This window comes from Neoarius graeffei, chromosome 21 (assembly GCF_027579695.1).
Source record: "Neoarius graeffei isolate fNeoGra1 chromosome 21, fNeoGra1.pri, whole genome shotgun sequence".
In the NCBI taxonomy this organism is placed as follows: domain Eukaryota; kingdom Metazoa; phylum Chordata; class Actinopteri; order Siluriformes; family Ariidae; genus Neoarius; species Neoarius graeffei.
The window spans coordinates 27,578,722-27,597,295 of record NC_083589.1 but is presented as its reverse complement, the minus strand read 5'-3'; the positions used below and the strand labels follow the sequence as shown (position 1 = coordinate 27,597,295).

Genomic DNA, 18,574 nt, shown 5'->3' with positions numbered 1-18,574 from the left:
TCACTTTTGTGCGAAATGCATGGCCACGAAGACGGCGCAACTCCTCCTAGACCGTTCATAGGAATGTCACCAAAATTGATACACATCATCTACAGACATGGCTGACAAAAGTTACTAAATACGTTTCACGTAGGATAAACCGTTCAGAAGTTATACGTCAATCAATTTTCACTTCAAAATTTTACATTCTAAAAAATTCATAACAAATCTAATTGCTCAAAACTGCTCACACTTCACAGGCTTATCACTCATTGGGCTTCTGACATGTTACCCAATTTCTGTGATATTTCGCCACTGGGGGCGCTATTTTTGGGCAAAAATTCCAATCTTTCCTCAAATTTGGTCAAACTTCACGGCCACCCTCTTACTACCTCCCATGTCATGTATACCACATTTTGGGAATTTTCGTCCATGGGGGGTGCTGTTTTTGGCCGACGCATTTTCTCCAAAATGGGTTTTTGGTTAATAATTCCATAATGCTTTCCCTTCACACCACTACCTTGTGATAGTACGTTGCTGTTGTAGACACTTATTTTTCCATCTCATAATCGCTCATGTACAGCATAGCGCCACCTACTGACATGGGAAAAACCAAAAAATTTATTCTTCAAATATCTATATCTCATCTTCTATTTCCTCAATTTTCATCACACTTCATACGCAAACTCTTCATAGCTCACCTGACATATACGCCAAATTTTGTGCACTTTCGCCCCTGGGGGTGCTGGTTATGGCAGAAATGATATTGCAGCTTCTGATTTGTCAACCTTGGCAAGCAAACTCTTTACAAGACCCTTATTGGGGCGCTTGCCGTGGTCGACAACGCTCGAAATTTGGCTCCTTTTTCTTAGACTGCCACCGCTACTGAGAACCAGAAGCCCAGATCCAGGCGGGCCTCAGGGCCTCTATAGCGCCCCCTAAAGTGTTGTGATTTTTGCCTCTCGCATTAAGGTGCCTGGTTGCCTTGTAGTTTGTAGTAGTGGCATGCCCTTTGGAACGCATATGTATCTCACCAAGCCGGACAAAAATGTAATGCCAATGCATTAGCCACGCCCTACAGGAAGTGAGGTAATTTCACTTTTGTGCGAAATGCATGGCCACGAAGACGGCACAACTCCTCCTAGACCGTTCATAGGAACGTCACCAAAATTGATACACATCATCTACAGACATGGCTGACAAAAGTTGCTAAAGACGTTTCACGTAGGGTAAACCGTTCAGAAGTTATACGTCCATCAGTTTTCAATTGAGAATTTTACATGCTTAAAAATTCATAACAAATCTTCTGATTACTCAACACTGCTCATGCTTCACACGCAACTCACTCATTGGGCTTCTGACATGTGACCCAATTTCTGTGATGTTTTGCCACTGGGGGCGCTATTTTGGGGCAAAAAATCCAATCTTTCCTCAAATTTGGTCAAACTTCACGGCCACCCTCTTTCTACCTCCCATGTCATGTATACCACGTTTTGGGAATTTTCGTCCATGGGGGGCGCTGTTTTTGGCCCACGCAATTGCTCCAAAACGGGTTTTTGGTAAATAATTCCATAATGCTTTTCCTTCACACCACTACCTTGTGATTGTACGTTGCTGTTGTAGACACTTATTTTTCCGACTCATAATCGCTCATGTACAGCATAGCGCCACCTACTGACATGGGAAAAAACAAAAAATTTTTTCTTCAAAAATCTATATCTCATCTTCTATTTACTCAATTGTCATCAAACTTCATACGCAAACTCTTCATAGCTCACCTGACATATACGCCAACTTTTGTTCACTTTCGCCCCTGGGGGTGCTGCTTATGGCAAAAATGATATTGCAGCTTCTGATTTGTCAAACTTGGCAAGCAAACTCTTTTCAAGACCCTTATTGAGGCGCTTGCCATGGTCGACAACGCACGAAGTGCGAGACCCTATTGTTGCCATGTGTCCAATTCTGTGCTTTGTCGCCATTGTGGGAGTAATGTCTCTTGCCGCAGAAGCTGTGGAAGGTTTTTCGCAGGGACGCATGCCCCCGCCCCCCTTGGCCGCTGGCGCGAGGGCCCGTCGAGGCCGCTTGCGGCTTTAATTATTCTTCCGTCTTCTTCTTCTTCTTCTTCTTCTTCTTCCGTCTTCTTCTTCTTCTTTATTTTTCTCCGCTGTTGGGCCATTTTCGGGGCGCTTGCCATGGCTGAAAACGCACGAAATTTGGCACCAGTTCCGAGAATTGCCACCGCTACTCAGAACCAGAAGCCCAAACTTGGCCGGGGCTCAGGGCCTCTATAGCGCCCCCTAAGTCGTTGTGATTTTGGCCTCCCGCATTAAGGTGCCTGGGTGCCATGTAGTTTGTAGTACTGGCATGCCATTTGGTATGCATATGTATCTCACTAAGCCGGACATAAATGTAATGCCAATGCATTAGCCACGCCCAACAGGAAGTGAGGTAATTTCACTTTTGTGCGAAATGCATGGCCCCGAAGACGGCGCAACTCCTCCTAGACCGTTCATAGGAATGTCACCAAAATTGATACACATCATCTACAGACATGGCTGACAAAAGTTACTAAATACGTTTCACGTAGGATAAACCGTTCAGAAGTTATACGTCAATCAATTTTCGATGCAAAATTTTACATGCTTAAAAATTCATAACAAATCTTCTGATTGGTCAAAACTGCTCATACTTCACACGCAAATCACTCATTGGGCTTGTGACATGTTACCCAATTTCTGTGATATTTCGCCACTGGGGGCGCTATTTTGGGGCAAAAATTCCAATCTTTCCTCAAATTTGGTCAAACTTCACGGCCACCCTCTTACTACCTCCCATGTCATGTATACCACGTTTTGGAAATTTTCGTCCATGGGGGGCGCTGTTTTTGGCCGACGCAATTGCTCCAAAACGGGTTTTTGGTAAATAATTCCATAATGCTTTTCCTTCACACCACTACCTTGTGATAGTACGTTGCTGTTGTAGACACTTTTTTTTCCAACTCATAATCGCTCATGTACAGCATAGCGCCACCTACTGACATGGGAAAAACCAAAAAATTTATTCTTCAAAAATCTATATCTCATCTTCTATTTACTCAATTGTCATCAAACTTCATACGCAAACTCTTCATAGCTCACCTGACGTCTACGCCAAATTTTGTGCACTTTCGCCCCTGGGGGTGCTGGTTATGGCAAAAATGATATTGCAGCTTCTGATTTGTCAATCTTGGCAAGCAAACTCTTTACAAGACCCTTATTGGGGCGCTTGCCATGGTCGACAACGCACGAAATTTGGCTCCTTTTTCTTAGACTGCCACCGCTACTGAGAACCAGAAGCCCAGATCCAGGCGGGCCTCAGGGCCTCTTTAGCGCCCCCTAACTCTTTGTGATTTTGGCCTCCCGCATTAAGGTGCCTGTTTGCCATGTAGTTTGTAGTAGTGGCATGCCATTTGGTACCCATATATATCTCACTAAGCCGGACAAAAATGTAATGCCAATGCATTAGCCACGCCCAACAGGAAGTGAGGTAATTTCACTTTTGTGCGAAATGCATGGCCACGAAGACGGCGCAACTCCTCCTAGACCGTTCATAGGAATGTCACCAAAATTGATACACATCATCTACAGACATGGCTGACAAAAGTTACTAAATAGGTTTCACGTAGCATAAACCGTTCAGAAGTTATACGTCAATCAATTTTCAATGCAACATTTTACATGCTTAAAAATTCATAACAAATCTTCTACTTGCTCAAAACTGCTCATACTTCACACCCTAATCACTCATTGGGCTTCTGACATGTTACCCACGTTCTGTGATATTTCGCCACTGGGGGCGCTATTTTTGGGCAAAAATTCCAGTCTTTCCTCAAATTTGGTCAAACTTCACGGCCACCCTCTTACTACCTCCCATGTCATGTATACCCCATTTTGGGAATTTTCGTCCATGGGGGGCACTGTTCTTGGCCGACGCAATTGCTCCAAAACGGGTTTTTGGTAAATAATTCCATAATGCTTTTCCTTCACTCCACTACCTTGTGATAGTGCATTGCTGTTGTAGACACTTATTTTTCCAACTCATAATCGCTCATGTACAGCATAGCGTCACCTACTGACATGGGAAAAACCACAAATTTTTTCTTCAAAAATCAATATCTCATCTTCTATTTACTCAATCTTGATCAAACTTGATACGCACACTCTTAACAGGTCACCTGACATAGCTCCCAAATTTTGTAAACTTTTGACACTGGGGGCGCTGTTTTCAGGCAACATTTTATATCTCGGCTTCTGATTGGTCAAACTTGATCAAACTTGACACAACAACTCTTCATAGGTCCCTTGACATGTATACCAAATTTGGTGAACTTTCACCACTGGGGGCGCTCATTGCGCTGTATCAGTTGCAGGAGAGGTGTTTACAATCATGAGGCACCAGGAGTATGTTGTTTTGGTTGCCTTAAACACACATGACTTGTGGGGAATGGGTGGGCAGTCGGGAGCAAGTGTTGTAGCGTTACATACAGACTAATAGATGTCTAACAGAAGACAATCCTATGTAGCTATAGCTTGGTGACTGATGAGGTAAATACATTAATTTGGTTGGGAAGCCATGGCATAAAATTTTCTGTCCATGACAACATCTCAGCGCACCGTGTACTCTGTGTCCGATTCTGTGCTTTGTCGCCATTGTGGGAGTAATGTCTCTTGCCGAAGAAGCTGTGGAAGGTATTTCGCGGGGACGCATGCCCCCGCCCCCCTTGGCCGCTGGCGCGAGGGCCCGTCGAGGCCGCTTGCGGCTTTAATTACTATTACTACTACTAAAATTACTACTACTGCTACTATTACCATCACTACTACCACCACTACAATTGCAATTACTACTACTACTACTACTACTACTACTACTACTACTACTAAAATTACTGCTACTGCTACTATTACTGTCACTACTACCACCACTACAATTGCAATTACTACTACTACTAAAATTACTACTAGGGCTACTATTACTATCACTACTACCACCATTACAATTACTACTACTACCACCACCACTACAATTACTACTACTACTACTATTACTGTCACTACTACCACCACTACAATTACAATACTACTACTATTGCTATCACTACTAGCACCACTACAATTACTACTACTATCACTACTACCACCACTACAATTACTACTACTCATATATTTAGGGCCCGAGCCCTATAGGGCGAAGGCCCTATTGTTCTTGTAAGAGTTCACTATTATTATTCTTCCGTCTTCTTCTTCTTCTTCTTCTTCCGTCTTCTTCTTCTTCTTTATTTTTCTCCGCTGTTGGGCCATTTTCGGGGCACTTGCCATGGGCGAAAACGCACGAAATTTGGCGCCAGTTCCGAGAATTGCCACCGCTACTCAGAACCAAAAGCCCAAACTTGACCGGGGCTCAGGGCCTCTATAGCGCCCCCTAAGTCGTTGTGATTTTGGTCTCCCGCATTAAGGTGCCTGGTTGCCATGTAGTTTGTAGTAGTGGCATGCCATTTGGTACGCATATGTATCTCACTAAGCCGGACAAAAATGTAATGCCAATGCATTAGCCACGCCCAACAGGAAGTGAGGTAATTTCACTTTTGTGCGAAATGCATGGCCACGAAGACGGCGCAACTCCTCCTAGACCGTTCATAGGAATGTCACCAAAATTGATACACATCATCTACAGACATGCCTGACAAAAGTTACTAAATACGTTTCACGTAGCATAAACCGTTCAGAAGTTATACGTCAATCAATTTTCGATGCAAAATTTTACATGCTTAAAAATTCATAACAAATCTTCTGATTGCTCAAAACTGCTCATACTTCACACGCAAATCACTCATTGGGCTTCTGACATGTTACCCAATGTCTGTGATATTTCGCCACTGGGGGCGCTATTTTTGGGCAAAAATTCCAATCTTTCCTCAAATTTGGTCAAACTTCACGGCCACCCTCTTACTACCTCCCATGTCATGTATACCACGTTTTGGGAATTTTCGTCCATGGGGGGCGCTGTTTTTGGCCGACGCAATTGCTCCAAACCGGGTTTTTGGTAAATAATTCCATAATGCTTTTCCTTAACACCACTACCTTGTGATACTGCGTTGCTGTTGTAGACACTTATTTTTCCAACTCATTATCGCTCATGTACAGCATAGCGCCACCTACTGACATGGGAAAAACCAAAAAATTTATTCTTCTAAAATCTATATCTCATCTTCTATTTACTCAATTGTCATCAAACTTCATACACAGACTCTTCATAGCTCACCTGACATGTACGCCAAATTTTGTGCACTTTCGCCCCTGGGGGTGCTGGTTATGGCAGAAATGATATTGCAGCTTCTGATTTGTCAAACTTGGCAAGCAAACTCTTTACAAGACCCTTATTGGGGCGCTTGCCATGGTCGACAACGCACGAAATTTGGCTCCTTTTTCTTAGACTGCCACCGCTTCTGAGAACCAGAAGCCCCGATCCAGGCGGGCCTCAGGGCCTCTTTAGCGCCCCCTAAGTCGTTGTGATTTTGGCCTCCCGCATACAGGTGCCTGGTTGCCATGTAGTTTGTAGTAGTGGCATGCCATTTGGTATGCATATGTATCTCACTAAGCCGGACAAAAATGTAATGCCAATGCATTAGCCACGCCCAACAGGAAGTGAGGTAATTTCACTTTTGTGCGAAATGCATGGCCACGAAGACGGCGCAACTCCTCCTAGGCCGTTCATAGGAATGTCACCAAAATTGATAGACATCATCTACAGACATGGCTGACAAAAGTTCCTAAATACGTTTCACGTAGGATAAGCCGTTCAGAAGTTATACGTCAATCAATTTTCGATGCAAAATTTTACATGCTTAAAAATTCATAACAAATCTTCTAATTGCTCAAAACTGCTCATACTTCAGACGCAAATCACTCATTGGGCTTCTGACATGCTACCCAAATTCTGTGATATTTCGCCACTGGGGGCGCTATTTTTGGGCAAAAAATCCAATCTTTCCTCAAATTTGGTCAAACTTCACGGCCACCCTCTTACTACCTCCCATGTCATGTATACCCCATTTTGGGAATTTTCGTCCATGGGGGGCGCTGTTTTTGGCCGACGCAATTGCTCCAAAACGGGTTTTTGGTAAATAATTCCATAATGCTTTTCCTTCACACCACTACCTTGTGATAGTACGTTGCTGTTGTAGACACTTATTTTTCCAACTCATAATCGCTCATGTACAGCATAGCGCCACCTACTGACATGGGAAAAACCAAAACATTTTTTCTTCAAAAATCAATATCTCATCATCTATTTACTCAATCTTGATCAAACTTGATACGCACACTCTTAACAGGTCACCTGACATATCTCCCAAATTTTGTCAACTTTTGCCACTGGGGGCGCTGTTTTCAGGCAACATTTTCTATCTCGGCTTCTGATTGGTCAAACTTGATCAAACTTGACACAACAACTCTTCATAGGTCCCTTGACATGTATACCAAATTTGGTGAACTTTCACCACTGGGGGCGCTCATTGCGCTGTATCAGTTGCAGGAGAGGTGTTTACAATCATGAGGCACCAGGAGTATGTTGTTTTGGTTGCCTTAAACACACATGACTTGTGGGGAATGGGTAGGCAGTCGGGAGCAAGTGTTGTAGCGTTACATACAGACTAATAGATGTCTAACAGAAGACAATCCTATGTAGCTATAGCTTGGTGACTGATGAGGTAAATACATTAATTTGGTTGGGAAGCCATGGCATAAAATTTTCTGTCCATGACAACATCTCAGCGCACCGTGTACTCTGTGTCCGATTCTGTGCTTTGTCGCCATTGTGGGAGTAATGTCTCTTGCCGAAGAAGCTGTGGAAGGTTTTTCGCGGGGACGCTTGCCCCCGCCCCCCTTGGCCGCTGGCGCGAGGGCCCGTCGAGGCCGCTTGCGGCTTTAATTATTATTATTATTATTATTATTATTATTATTATTATTATCAGTAGTAGTTGTAGTAGTAACCGTCGTTAGTAATAGTGGCAGTAGTAATAATAGTGTTAATAGTAGCAGTACTATTAGTAGTAATTCTAGTTGTATTATCAGGAGTTGTAGTAGTACTACTATTACTATCACTATGGCTAGTGCTAGTCCTACTAAAATTATTACAACCACACCTCCTACTAATACGACTAAAATTACTACAATTACTACTACTAATACCACTTTTACTACTAGTACTACTACAATTCCTATCACTACTACCACCACTACAATTAATACTACTACTATTACTATCACTGTGACTACTGCTTGTACTACTACAATTACTACAACTACACCTCCTGCTAATACTACTAAAATTACTACAATTACTACTACTAGTATTGCTACTACTACTACTACTACTATCACTACTACTATTCCAACTACTGCTAGGACTAATATAGATATTTATGCGCTGCCTAAAAATGGAGCTCCTGATGAGTGTATAAGCAAAATATTTTTACTATAAATACACAGGTAATTATAGAAATTCGTGCGCTGATTGGTCGAGAAATTCGGACTATTTCTTGATAATCACCTCAAGTGATTCGGCAAAATGGCGGCCAATCACTTTGTCACTGTAAGTGAGCAAGAATTACAAATGATGAAAGAAAATGCTGTTCCTAAAAGCACTAAAGATGCTACGAAGTTTGGTCTAAAACTATTCAAAGGTAAGGTGGGATTGTGATTTATTTTATCGATTTCAAAACAAAGTATTTTATGTGAGTCGGCATAGATAAGTGACACAAGTCTGCGCCACGCAGTTATAATATTTGCATGCTGCTTTTGAAGTTTGAAATAAAAGATTTTTTAAATACAGATTTTTAAAAAATAATCACCTGTGTATTTATACTAAAACAATTATCCGCCTCAGGCTCACCGAATAATAACCTCGATTCCGTCTCTGTTATTATTCACCAATATTCACTTCACTTTCCACAAATAATTGTTAAATAGCATATGAACCTTTGAATTGTGTAGTGTCGTGTATTTCACGTTAGTAAATTGCTGCAGTGTCTTGCGACAGTGAGACCAATAATGAGATACACATCGCAGTTACGAATACATATTTATTCCTTTCTTTGACACCGCATGCCATGCGCCAGAAACAATACTATGACCTTTATTATGGTGTGACTCTGCTGGGTGCCTGGTGGACAGCAGTGAACCAGCGCTTTAAATTTATATCATTACTGTATAGTTACAATCAAATATTATCAGACTAAGAACGAATCAATATCGATCCACGGTAATTTTAGAAGATCTAAAACTAAGATGCTCATAATTGCTATTGAACTATACAACAATTATGTTTACATGAGTGTGCAGAGTAAGAAATCTTTCAGGTAAAAAAAAAAAGAATAAAGCATACACTGTGTAATTTTTTTTTCTTTAATGTTTTCTGTAAAATGTGTTAGTAAATAATCCCACGTTATTATTTAAAAAGCAAGTTAAACATAAGTGCTGGATAAAACCCCGTCTACCTTATGTAAATAAAGATACAAACTTTGTTGTTCGGCGGTCGTGTTTGAGATATGGTGCCTTGCACTAACGATCGGGTTCCCTGGGGTGGTGAATGTATGTCATTCATACGGTAGCAAAAGCCATCAGAAATCAGGTCGATGCATAACTATATTTTCTTCAGTATGGAGTTTTACTCCACTATGACTACTACTACTGCTGCTAATAATAATAATAATAATAATAATAATAATAATAATAATAATAATAATTAAGCCCATATGGTATGACATTCACTGTATGAATATGAATACTAATAGCCCTACATCATAGATACATACATATATACTGTACATTTACGTACATTGCAAATGCTATTTGTTTTTAGGAGCACAGCTCTCTTATGTTAGGCTACTGAATAAAACTCTCCCCTTGTACGTCATGGAATTTGTTTCCAATTTAATTTCCCCACTGGGATGTCTTAAATGGCACCATTTACTAATTTTAGGTTCTGGCATAACACTCTGTGATTTTAACACCAAATTTCCAAACACCAAATCTTCAAACGATGCATTCACACAAACCTGTCAAGCTGACTTTATATACTAATAAGTTTTGCTCAGTCTTAAACTTTTAATGTCCCAAGAACTGGCATTATGAGTAAAAAAAAAAAAGTAAAAAAAAACAACAAACAAATACCTTGCAATACAAACAAATCTGTCACTGAATAAACATTTAAAAGTGGCAGATTCAAGAAACGTATCCTTAATTTATACAATGATAAGTAGCTCTGGTCCCGTTTTCTGCCCGATGAGAATTCTGCGTAAGAGTGGAGATTATTAACCATTTAGGGTCGCACGTTTTTGCTGGTGAAGGCAGTTCATTTAGCTCGCTATTATGAAGACTTTTACTAACACTCGGTAGTCGGCTACCAACATTTTAAATTCTTCAAAGTATCCCAAACACCTTCAGCAGCTGAAACGTTTACGTCAGCGACCTTGTTGTTTTCAAAGTCATTTAGCCAATGCCATCCATGTTGGTGCTTTGTACGTTCCCGTTTCTTCATAACACAAGAAGTTGTGGTTTTCATCATATTAATTTCAAGAGAGAGCTTTGTAATGGAACATCTGTTAACAGCTGCTCTAACACAAGTGACACCAGGATTTGTCTCATGGACATTTCCATAACATTAAACATGGGTATAAACTGTTCAAAAGTGACTTGTTGTTCAATTAAAAAAATTTGAATTGCTGTGATATAAAAGGAATAAAACACTTTGGGACATGCTGTCATTTGACCTTATTATACATACAGGACACATTTTTGATGAAATAAAAACGTGTTCTGATTCCCTTCTAGCGGGTTTCATTCATTTGTTTTGATAGCATGCGATATTGTTCGCATATCGCTTATCCTACATGTATTATGTCACATTACCGAATGGAGAATGAACGTTGAGTATGGCTTATGATATTGCATGGTTGTCAAGACAACATTACGTCACACATCGGAGATGTAAAACTTCCGCGCTAGCGAGTGAGCGGCTGTGACACTTTGTCAACAAACATGGCCGCCAGGTTTGTTTCGTTAAATACGGAAGATTTTGAGAGGATTTTGAAACGGAAAGACGCATTGAACACCCGAAAGGTATCCGTATGTATGATGATAATAATAATAATAATAATATTGGCTGGCTTGTTTTTGCGGTATACAAGATATATTCCATTCAGCCACTTGTCTTCGACTCGTTCAATATCATGCGAGCTGAATGGAATATATTTGATATACCATGAAAAAAAGCCAGCAAATATATGTTATTTCCCAGCTGGGAGGTCCGTATGGTGAAATACCGTGACCGAGGTCTTGAAAGTACTGAGCGAGGCCCTCTGGGTCGAGGTCAGTATTTAAGGCCGAGGTCACAGTATTTCACCATACGGACCGACCTTAAGCTGGTAAATAATATATTTATTTTTTTATTTACCAAATTCTAACAGAAAACGAGAGCGCCCGAAAGGGAAAACCGAGGCAAGCCGCCATTTTGAATCCTCATTCACGGCTGTAATGCAAATGGCTTCCTCCTCGGTATACAAGTGCACTTCCATGGCAGGAAAAAAATAAATTTTGATGCCTATGTAGTCCCCTATTTATACAAATAGGAGTCATTCATGATTCAGCCATGTTTTTGCTTGGTGTTAGCAACAGTTATAGGTTTTTAGCTTTCTCCTGAAATGTTTTCTTTTATTTCTTCTTCCTCAGGGTAGTAAAACTCGCTTTTGCTGTGAACACTGTCATTATCGCCATCCATGAAGCCATTTGCATTACAGCCGTGAATGAGGATTCAAAATGGCGGCTCGGCTCGGTTTTCCCTTTCGGGCGCTCTCGTTTTCTGTTAGAATTTGGTAAAGAAAAAAAAATTATTATTTACCAGCTTTAGGTCGGTCCGTATGCTGAAATACCGTGACCTTGGCCTTAAATACTGACCTCGGTCACGGTATTTTATGATACGGACCTCCCAGCTGGTAAATTTTATATATATATATATATATATATATATATATATATATTGTCTTCAGACATTGTATTGTTCTATCCATCCATCCATTATTCGTAGCTGCTTATCCTGTACAGGGTCGCAGGCAAGCTGGAGCCTATCCCAGTTGACTATGGGCGAAAGGCAGGGTACACCCTGGACAAGTCTCCAGGTCATCACAGGGCTGACACATAGACACAGACAACCATTCACACTCACATTCACACCTATGCTCAATTTAGAGTCACCAGTTAACCTAACCTGCATGTCTTTGGACTGTGGGGGAAACCGGAGCACCCGGAGGAAACCCACGCGGACACGGGGAGAACATGCAAACTCCGCACAGAAAGGCCCTTGCCGGCCACGGGGCTCGAACCCGGACCTTCTTGCTGTGAGGCAACAGTGCTAACCACTACACCACCATGCCGCCCTTGTATTGTTCTACAATGTAGAAAACCCTATGAATGAGTAGGGGGGTCCGAAAAGTTTTGACTGGTACTGTGTGTGTAAATCTAGTTACCTGTTTTTCTGATACTTTCTGACAGTAATTTTTGAAGCGGTCTGGGTTTTTTTTTAAATGATGAAATGCCAGTGATGTGTCATATTCTGCTTAACGGCTGACAGTTCTGTCTTCTCTCTTGTAGGATCTTTGGCCCAATCAGGCAGCATGGCCTTGTCATTCTGCGGAAACGACCTCAACAACTCCTACAGTGTCAACAAGGGAGTGCTGAATAACGGTTGCTTTGTGGATGCACTCAACCTTGTCCCACATGTCTTCTTACTCTTCATCACCTTCCCTATCCTCTTCATTGGTATGACAGCGTTATATATTGTTGATTAGGCGACTGCGCAGAGAAAGACCAGGTCATTATATAGAAAGGATTATTTAAGAAAGTACAGATGTGCAGCAGTAATGTTTTCCACCTAGTGTACAACTGTCATGCATTTCACTGGAACAACTCACAAAATTGCACACAATGCTGGTGCTATCTCATCTACTGTGTAAACAATTGTTATATGAATAATTTATCGAAACAACGTCAACAAAAAACTTCACTTGCTCACCTTTTACCTAAACCACAAGAAATAAAGTGATTTCGAATTTTGTGCATGAGCTTGAGTTTGAGAAATCCATCCAGTTAGAATTTTTTAGCATTTTTTATACACTATTTTATAATAACAATAATAATAATAATAATAATAATAAACTTTATTCATATAGCACCTTTCACAGACCCAAGGTCGTGTTACAGGAAGGAAAAAAACTTGCTAGACTAAACAGAGGAGAAAGAGAAGTATTCATGGAAAAGTCTAATAGTATGTCGTAATGGTGAGTAATGATAATGAGTCGACATCATGTTTTTTAAATGCTAAAAAGGAATGTGAATTCAGCTGCACTATAGCTTTCGACAGCCAGTTTTAGCTAGTTTTAGTTTTTCGACAGCTATAGTTTTAAATGAACCCATTTTTATTATACACACCATTTCCACCGTTTCCACGCTTCTGATAACAATCTCTCACGTTATAAACGGAAAATCTGATCTTGCTGAGCATCACTGGCAAAAAGCTCACGCAGCCCTAAAAGGTTCACTTTAAAACAGGCATGTAGTACTCGAGTCCGACTCGTGCCCTAATTTTAAGGACTCGTGACTCGACTTGGACTCGGACTTGTTCATTAACTGCATTAGGACTCGGAAAACGGAGACGAAGACTCAGATTTTTTCTTGATTTTTTTTTTGTAGCATGCCATAATAATTTGGCATAAGATATTTATATCTACATTCATTTTGTACTAATTTCGTGCAAGAGTGTCACACCTGCGCACCTTGGCGTGTGCATCAGATAGACTCTTAGGTGCGATCCAGACAGCACACACACCAAGCGGACTTGCTTGTGCGTGCGCCGTAAACGACTCTCACCTCCATAGGATTAAGGTGCAAACAGCGCACTGATATAAAAACTGTGAAAACACACTTACTTTGCGAAGTATTGAGTTGCGTTGCTGACACATTACCGAGCCTTATTTCCTTGTTTGGTTTCCTGATCCCTGATTTCCTGTTTCTCGTCTTTGGTCCTGCCGAGTCTACGATAGCCTGTTTGTGCCTCGCTCAACCTATTGCCTGTTTCAACGTTTTGCGATTTTGCCTGCTGTTCTGGATTGTTTACCATCTTCACTTGTATTAATAAACACACCTTCTGCACTTACATCCGTCTCTCAACCATCTCTGACAGAATACTTCACACTCCCTGACAAAGAGAAGCAAATTCACCTTTTCATACGTCATGTTCAGGAACAAACAAATGTTAATGGCGCTAAAACAGCCACCGTCAAATGGTGCCGTTGGAGTGTTGGACTTGACTCGGATCAATAGTGGTCTTGACTCTGATCAATAGTGGACTCAACTCGGACTCACACACACACATCACATTATCTCTGGCCGCTTTATCCTTCTACAGGGTCGCAGGCAAGCTGGAGCCTATCCCAGCTGACTACGGGCGAAAGGCGAGGTACACCCTGGACAAGTCGCCAGGTCATCGCAGGGCTGACACATAGACACAGACAACCATTCACACTCACATTCACACCTACGGTCAATTTAGAGTCACCAGTTAACCTAACCTGCATGTCTTTGGACTGTGGGGGAAACCGGAGCACCCGGAGGAAACCCACGCAGACACGGGGAGAACATGCAAACTCCACACAGAAAGGCCCTCGCCGGCCCCGGGGCTCGAACCCAGGACCTTCTTGCTGTGAGGCGACAGCGCTAACCACTACACCACCGTGCCGCCTCAACTCGGACTCGACTCGAAATTTTTTTTAATTACTTGGACTTGACTCGGATTTGAACACTGGGGACTCGAGACTGGACTCGGACTCGAGGTTTAGTGACTCAAGTACAACACTGTTTTAAATCCTTATTAAAACATATACGCTGTTCACATGGCATCGGCGTGTTGAAACGTCATGCTCTGTTGATCAGTCATCATCATCATCATCAATGCGGCCTCAGCCGAGCTGTACTCCTAGTGGCCCAGTCCTTACTATTGCTGATGCACGATGCTAGTTCAGAGAGACTCTGACCCCCAGTATCCCTCATTAGTGTGTCTAGAAAGGTGGCTGGAGGTCATCCTCAGATGACCATGGGTTGGGCGCCACAGCACCAGCTGACTTGCGGGAAGGTCAGGGTGGAGATAGCAATGACCAACAAGGCCAAGCCTCCTGTAGCCAATCTTGTCTGAGATACAGGGGATGTCACCATACAGCTCTGAACTGGTGATACGGTCTCTCCAGGTGATGCTAAGTACCCTACTGAGCACGTGCATGTAGGTGCCATTTAGGGATTTCTCCAGTGCAGTTGTGAGGGTCCAGTTCTTGCAGACATAAAGCAAAACAGATTCTACAGTAGCTGAGAAGAAACGAAGCTTTAGCTGTTGAGATAGATTTGATCACCAAACATCCATTATGCTCTTGAGTGCTTTCTAAGCTAGGCCTTTCCTGACCTTAATGTCTGTCTCAGACCAGTTCACCCAAGAGCCAAGGCACTTGAAATCAGAAACCATATTGACCTTGGCGGGAGCGAAGTGGGGTGTTGCCTGGAGTGTTACAGACTAAAATTTTAGTCTTCGCAGCATTAAGCTTAAGACCAATGTGGCTGCATTCCTCTTCCACACATTCCAGAAGACTTTGTGCCTGGGAAATATGTTGATCAGTGTAGCTTTTATGCTAGCTGAAAGGGAACATATCAGGAGCGTGCACACATATCGCAATCTTACCTGATGTTGTCATTATCCGTGATGGCTGTGCACACCACACAATTATGTAATTTGTGTCCAAAAAAGCACTAAGGAAACACCGCTTTCATTCTGATTTGCTGATCAGGCAGAAACAGGACTTCTCATTCTCATTATCTCTAGCCGCTTTATCCTGTTCTACAGGGTCACAGGCAAGCTGGAGCCTATCCCAGCTGACTATGGGCGAAAGGTGAGGTACACCCTGGACAAGTCGCCAGGTCATCACAGGGCTGACACATAGACACAGACAACCATTCACACTCACATTCACACCTACGGTCAATTTAGAGTCACCAGTTAACCTAACCTGCATGTCTTTGGACTGTGGGGGAAACCGGAGCACCTGGAGGAAACCCACGCGGACACGGGGAGAACATGCAAACTCCACACAGAAAGGCCCTCGCCGGCCATGGGGCTCGAACCCGGACCTTCTTGCTGTGAGGCGACAGCGCTAACCACTACACCACCGTGCCGCCCCTAGAAACAGGACTTTTCTGTAGTAATTAGTTGTTATTATTGTACTGTTCTACTGGTAATAGAAACTGGAGGTCAATATGAGAATGAAGAATCTACACAAGTTTACATTCTTGAACAAGCAGTGACTAAAATACAAGAACAAGAAATGACCAAATATCAAGCTCATCCCCAAATATAGCAAGATTTAGCTTAATCCATCATAAGCAAAATAAAGCCCGGGTAGATTAGTGATCAACCTCTTTTTATTATCATGACAGAATCATAGGCTAGCATATTTTGAAGAAGGGTTCTCATTCCTAGAAACTGTGTTCAGTAAACAAGATCCGGGAAGAGTTAAGCTTCCAGAGAGACAGAAATAGAAATAATGTCTAAGTGTGAGAGAAGCATGTCTGTGTTATGCGTGTCGAATTAAAGCCAAACACTGGAGTAGTATAACCTCCTTTTCTCGATGAAGATAAGTGTGCTTTCATCAGCTGCATTGATGTTCGTCTTTCGGGGTCGAAGATGACCATGACTTCAATTTGATGGGTGGTGGTTGTGGGCTCGGAGGTGATTGATGAGGCCAATCCAGGCTTTGAAGGTATGGCCACATGTCGACGTTCCACATGACAAGATTGAGTACCTTCACTATCTTATTTATTTTCTTATTTGTTGCATTTTGACTGCTGAGTGGGATCCCCGCCAGCCGCCGTGTGCTGGCCAGGGTGAGGTGAAGCAGGCTATGTTTGGGGCACCTTTTCTAGCTCCTTCATGGAGATGAGCAGGGCGAATCCTAAACAGGGCTACTCAGACACCCAGGGGGCTGCTGTTTTGTTCCAGCAGAGAGCGACCCTATGCCCTGGGTCACCTGTGTGTAGGTTCGTGACTACAGCTTCCAGTGTTTCCGAACCTGCTGCTTCACCACTTGCCCATTGCCACAGGACTTGAATTTGAAGTCATGACTTGCATGTGACTTGGATTAGAGTGAAGGAGAGCTGCGTAGCCATTAGCCTTACTCTCTCTCTTCCTGACCTAACTGGGTCCAGGGGCAAGACAGAATCAAGACGGCTGGAGCTAGGTCGGGATGCAGTGGATGGTCAACAGTGTTCTACGTGTTGCACTGTGCCCTGATCCCGCTCCACAAATTCTTTGCTGGGTCCGCCTTCCTGCCCATTGAACCACCAGGTGGTGGTCTCCTCCACGCAGTCTGCCGAGTCCAATCTTCGGTCATAACCCTGACCAGGGGAGTGCAGGGTTACTAGTGCTTGCTCAGAGCACCACCCCAGGTTAGTGGAGAGAAGGAGACGCCTTACTACTCCATTGCACGGTGGTCAAGGACGGCACATGTCCACTGCCCTAATACAGATTCTACACAGCTCATCAATGCATTACACAACTGTGGACACCTCACCATCACATCCAAATGAGGTTCTTCCCCAAACTGTTGGCATAAAGTTGGAAACACGCAATTGTCAAGAATGTCTTTGTGTGCTGTAGAATTACAATTTCCCTTCTTTGGAACTAACAAATCAAGCTCAAACCTATTCCAGCATGCACAAAGTGAGCTCCATAAAGACATGGTATGCGTAAAACTTGAGTGTCCTGCACAAAGCCCTGACTTCAACCGTACTGGGCACCTTTTGGGACACACCAGGCCTCCTTGCCCAACATCAGTACCTGAATGATCACAAATCCTCACAACTACAGCCATGCCCCAAACTCTAGTGGAAAGCCTTCCCAGAAGAGAAGAGAAGAGTGAAGGTTATTATAACAACAAAAAGGGATGAAATCTGGAATGGGATGTTCAACAAGCACACGAGTGTCATAGTCAGATGTCCACAAACTTTTACTGAAACCATACAGTGTTTAAGAAGCACTTGATGTACGTCAGAGCCCACCCACTCGACTAGATCTGCATTATTACAATGCTAGCATGTCCCCCAAGACAGCTGAAGCTAGTCACCGCATCTTTTTGAAATGCTGCTCATTCGATGTCACAGGGCATCTGAACACACTCCGAGGAGAATATGAGTTAACTACCCTTCTATGCATCCAGGAGCCCACAGATTGGATAGGGTCACCCTGATTAACAGGGGAGAGAGTAACATCATTCCACCCAACTGCAAAATAGGGCCTCCAACCTACGGGATTCAAACGTGCGATTTCCTGTTTGAAGAAGTGATCGAGTCAGGGCATTTTTCCCAAGTTTGCATTTGGCTCTTAAAGCTTTGTTTGGGTTTAATCCCATACCTTTGCGGTGAGATAAGAAGAAACCTTTGTCACATGCACACTTCAAGCACAGTGAAAT

General features: G+C 42.6%; 2 protein-coding genes across 3 annotated transcripts in view; one reads left to right on the top strand and one right to left on the bottom strand.

The window, feature by feature from the left end:
* The window catches only part of LOC132869632 (plexin-B2-like), a 495,410-nt gene that overhangs the window by 365,196 nt on the left and 111,640 nt on the right, over nt 1-18,574 (bottom strand). The window lies entirely within an intron of this gene.
* Nucleotides 1-18,574, top strand: part of abcc9 (ATP-binding cassette, sub-family C (CFTR/MRP), member 9) — a 139,707-nt gene that overhangs the window by 9,671 nt on the left and 111,462 nt on the right. For both annotated transcript variants that reach the window (XM_060902921.1, XM_060902920.1), the window contains exon 2: nt 12,663-12,830. In XM_060902921.1, coding sequence (XP_060758904.1) covers nt 12,686-12,830 — 145 coding nt within the window. In that variant the 5' untranslated portion in view covers nt 12,663-12,685. The remainder of the gene's footprint in view (nt 1-12,662; nt 12,831-18,574) is intronic.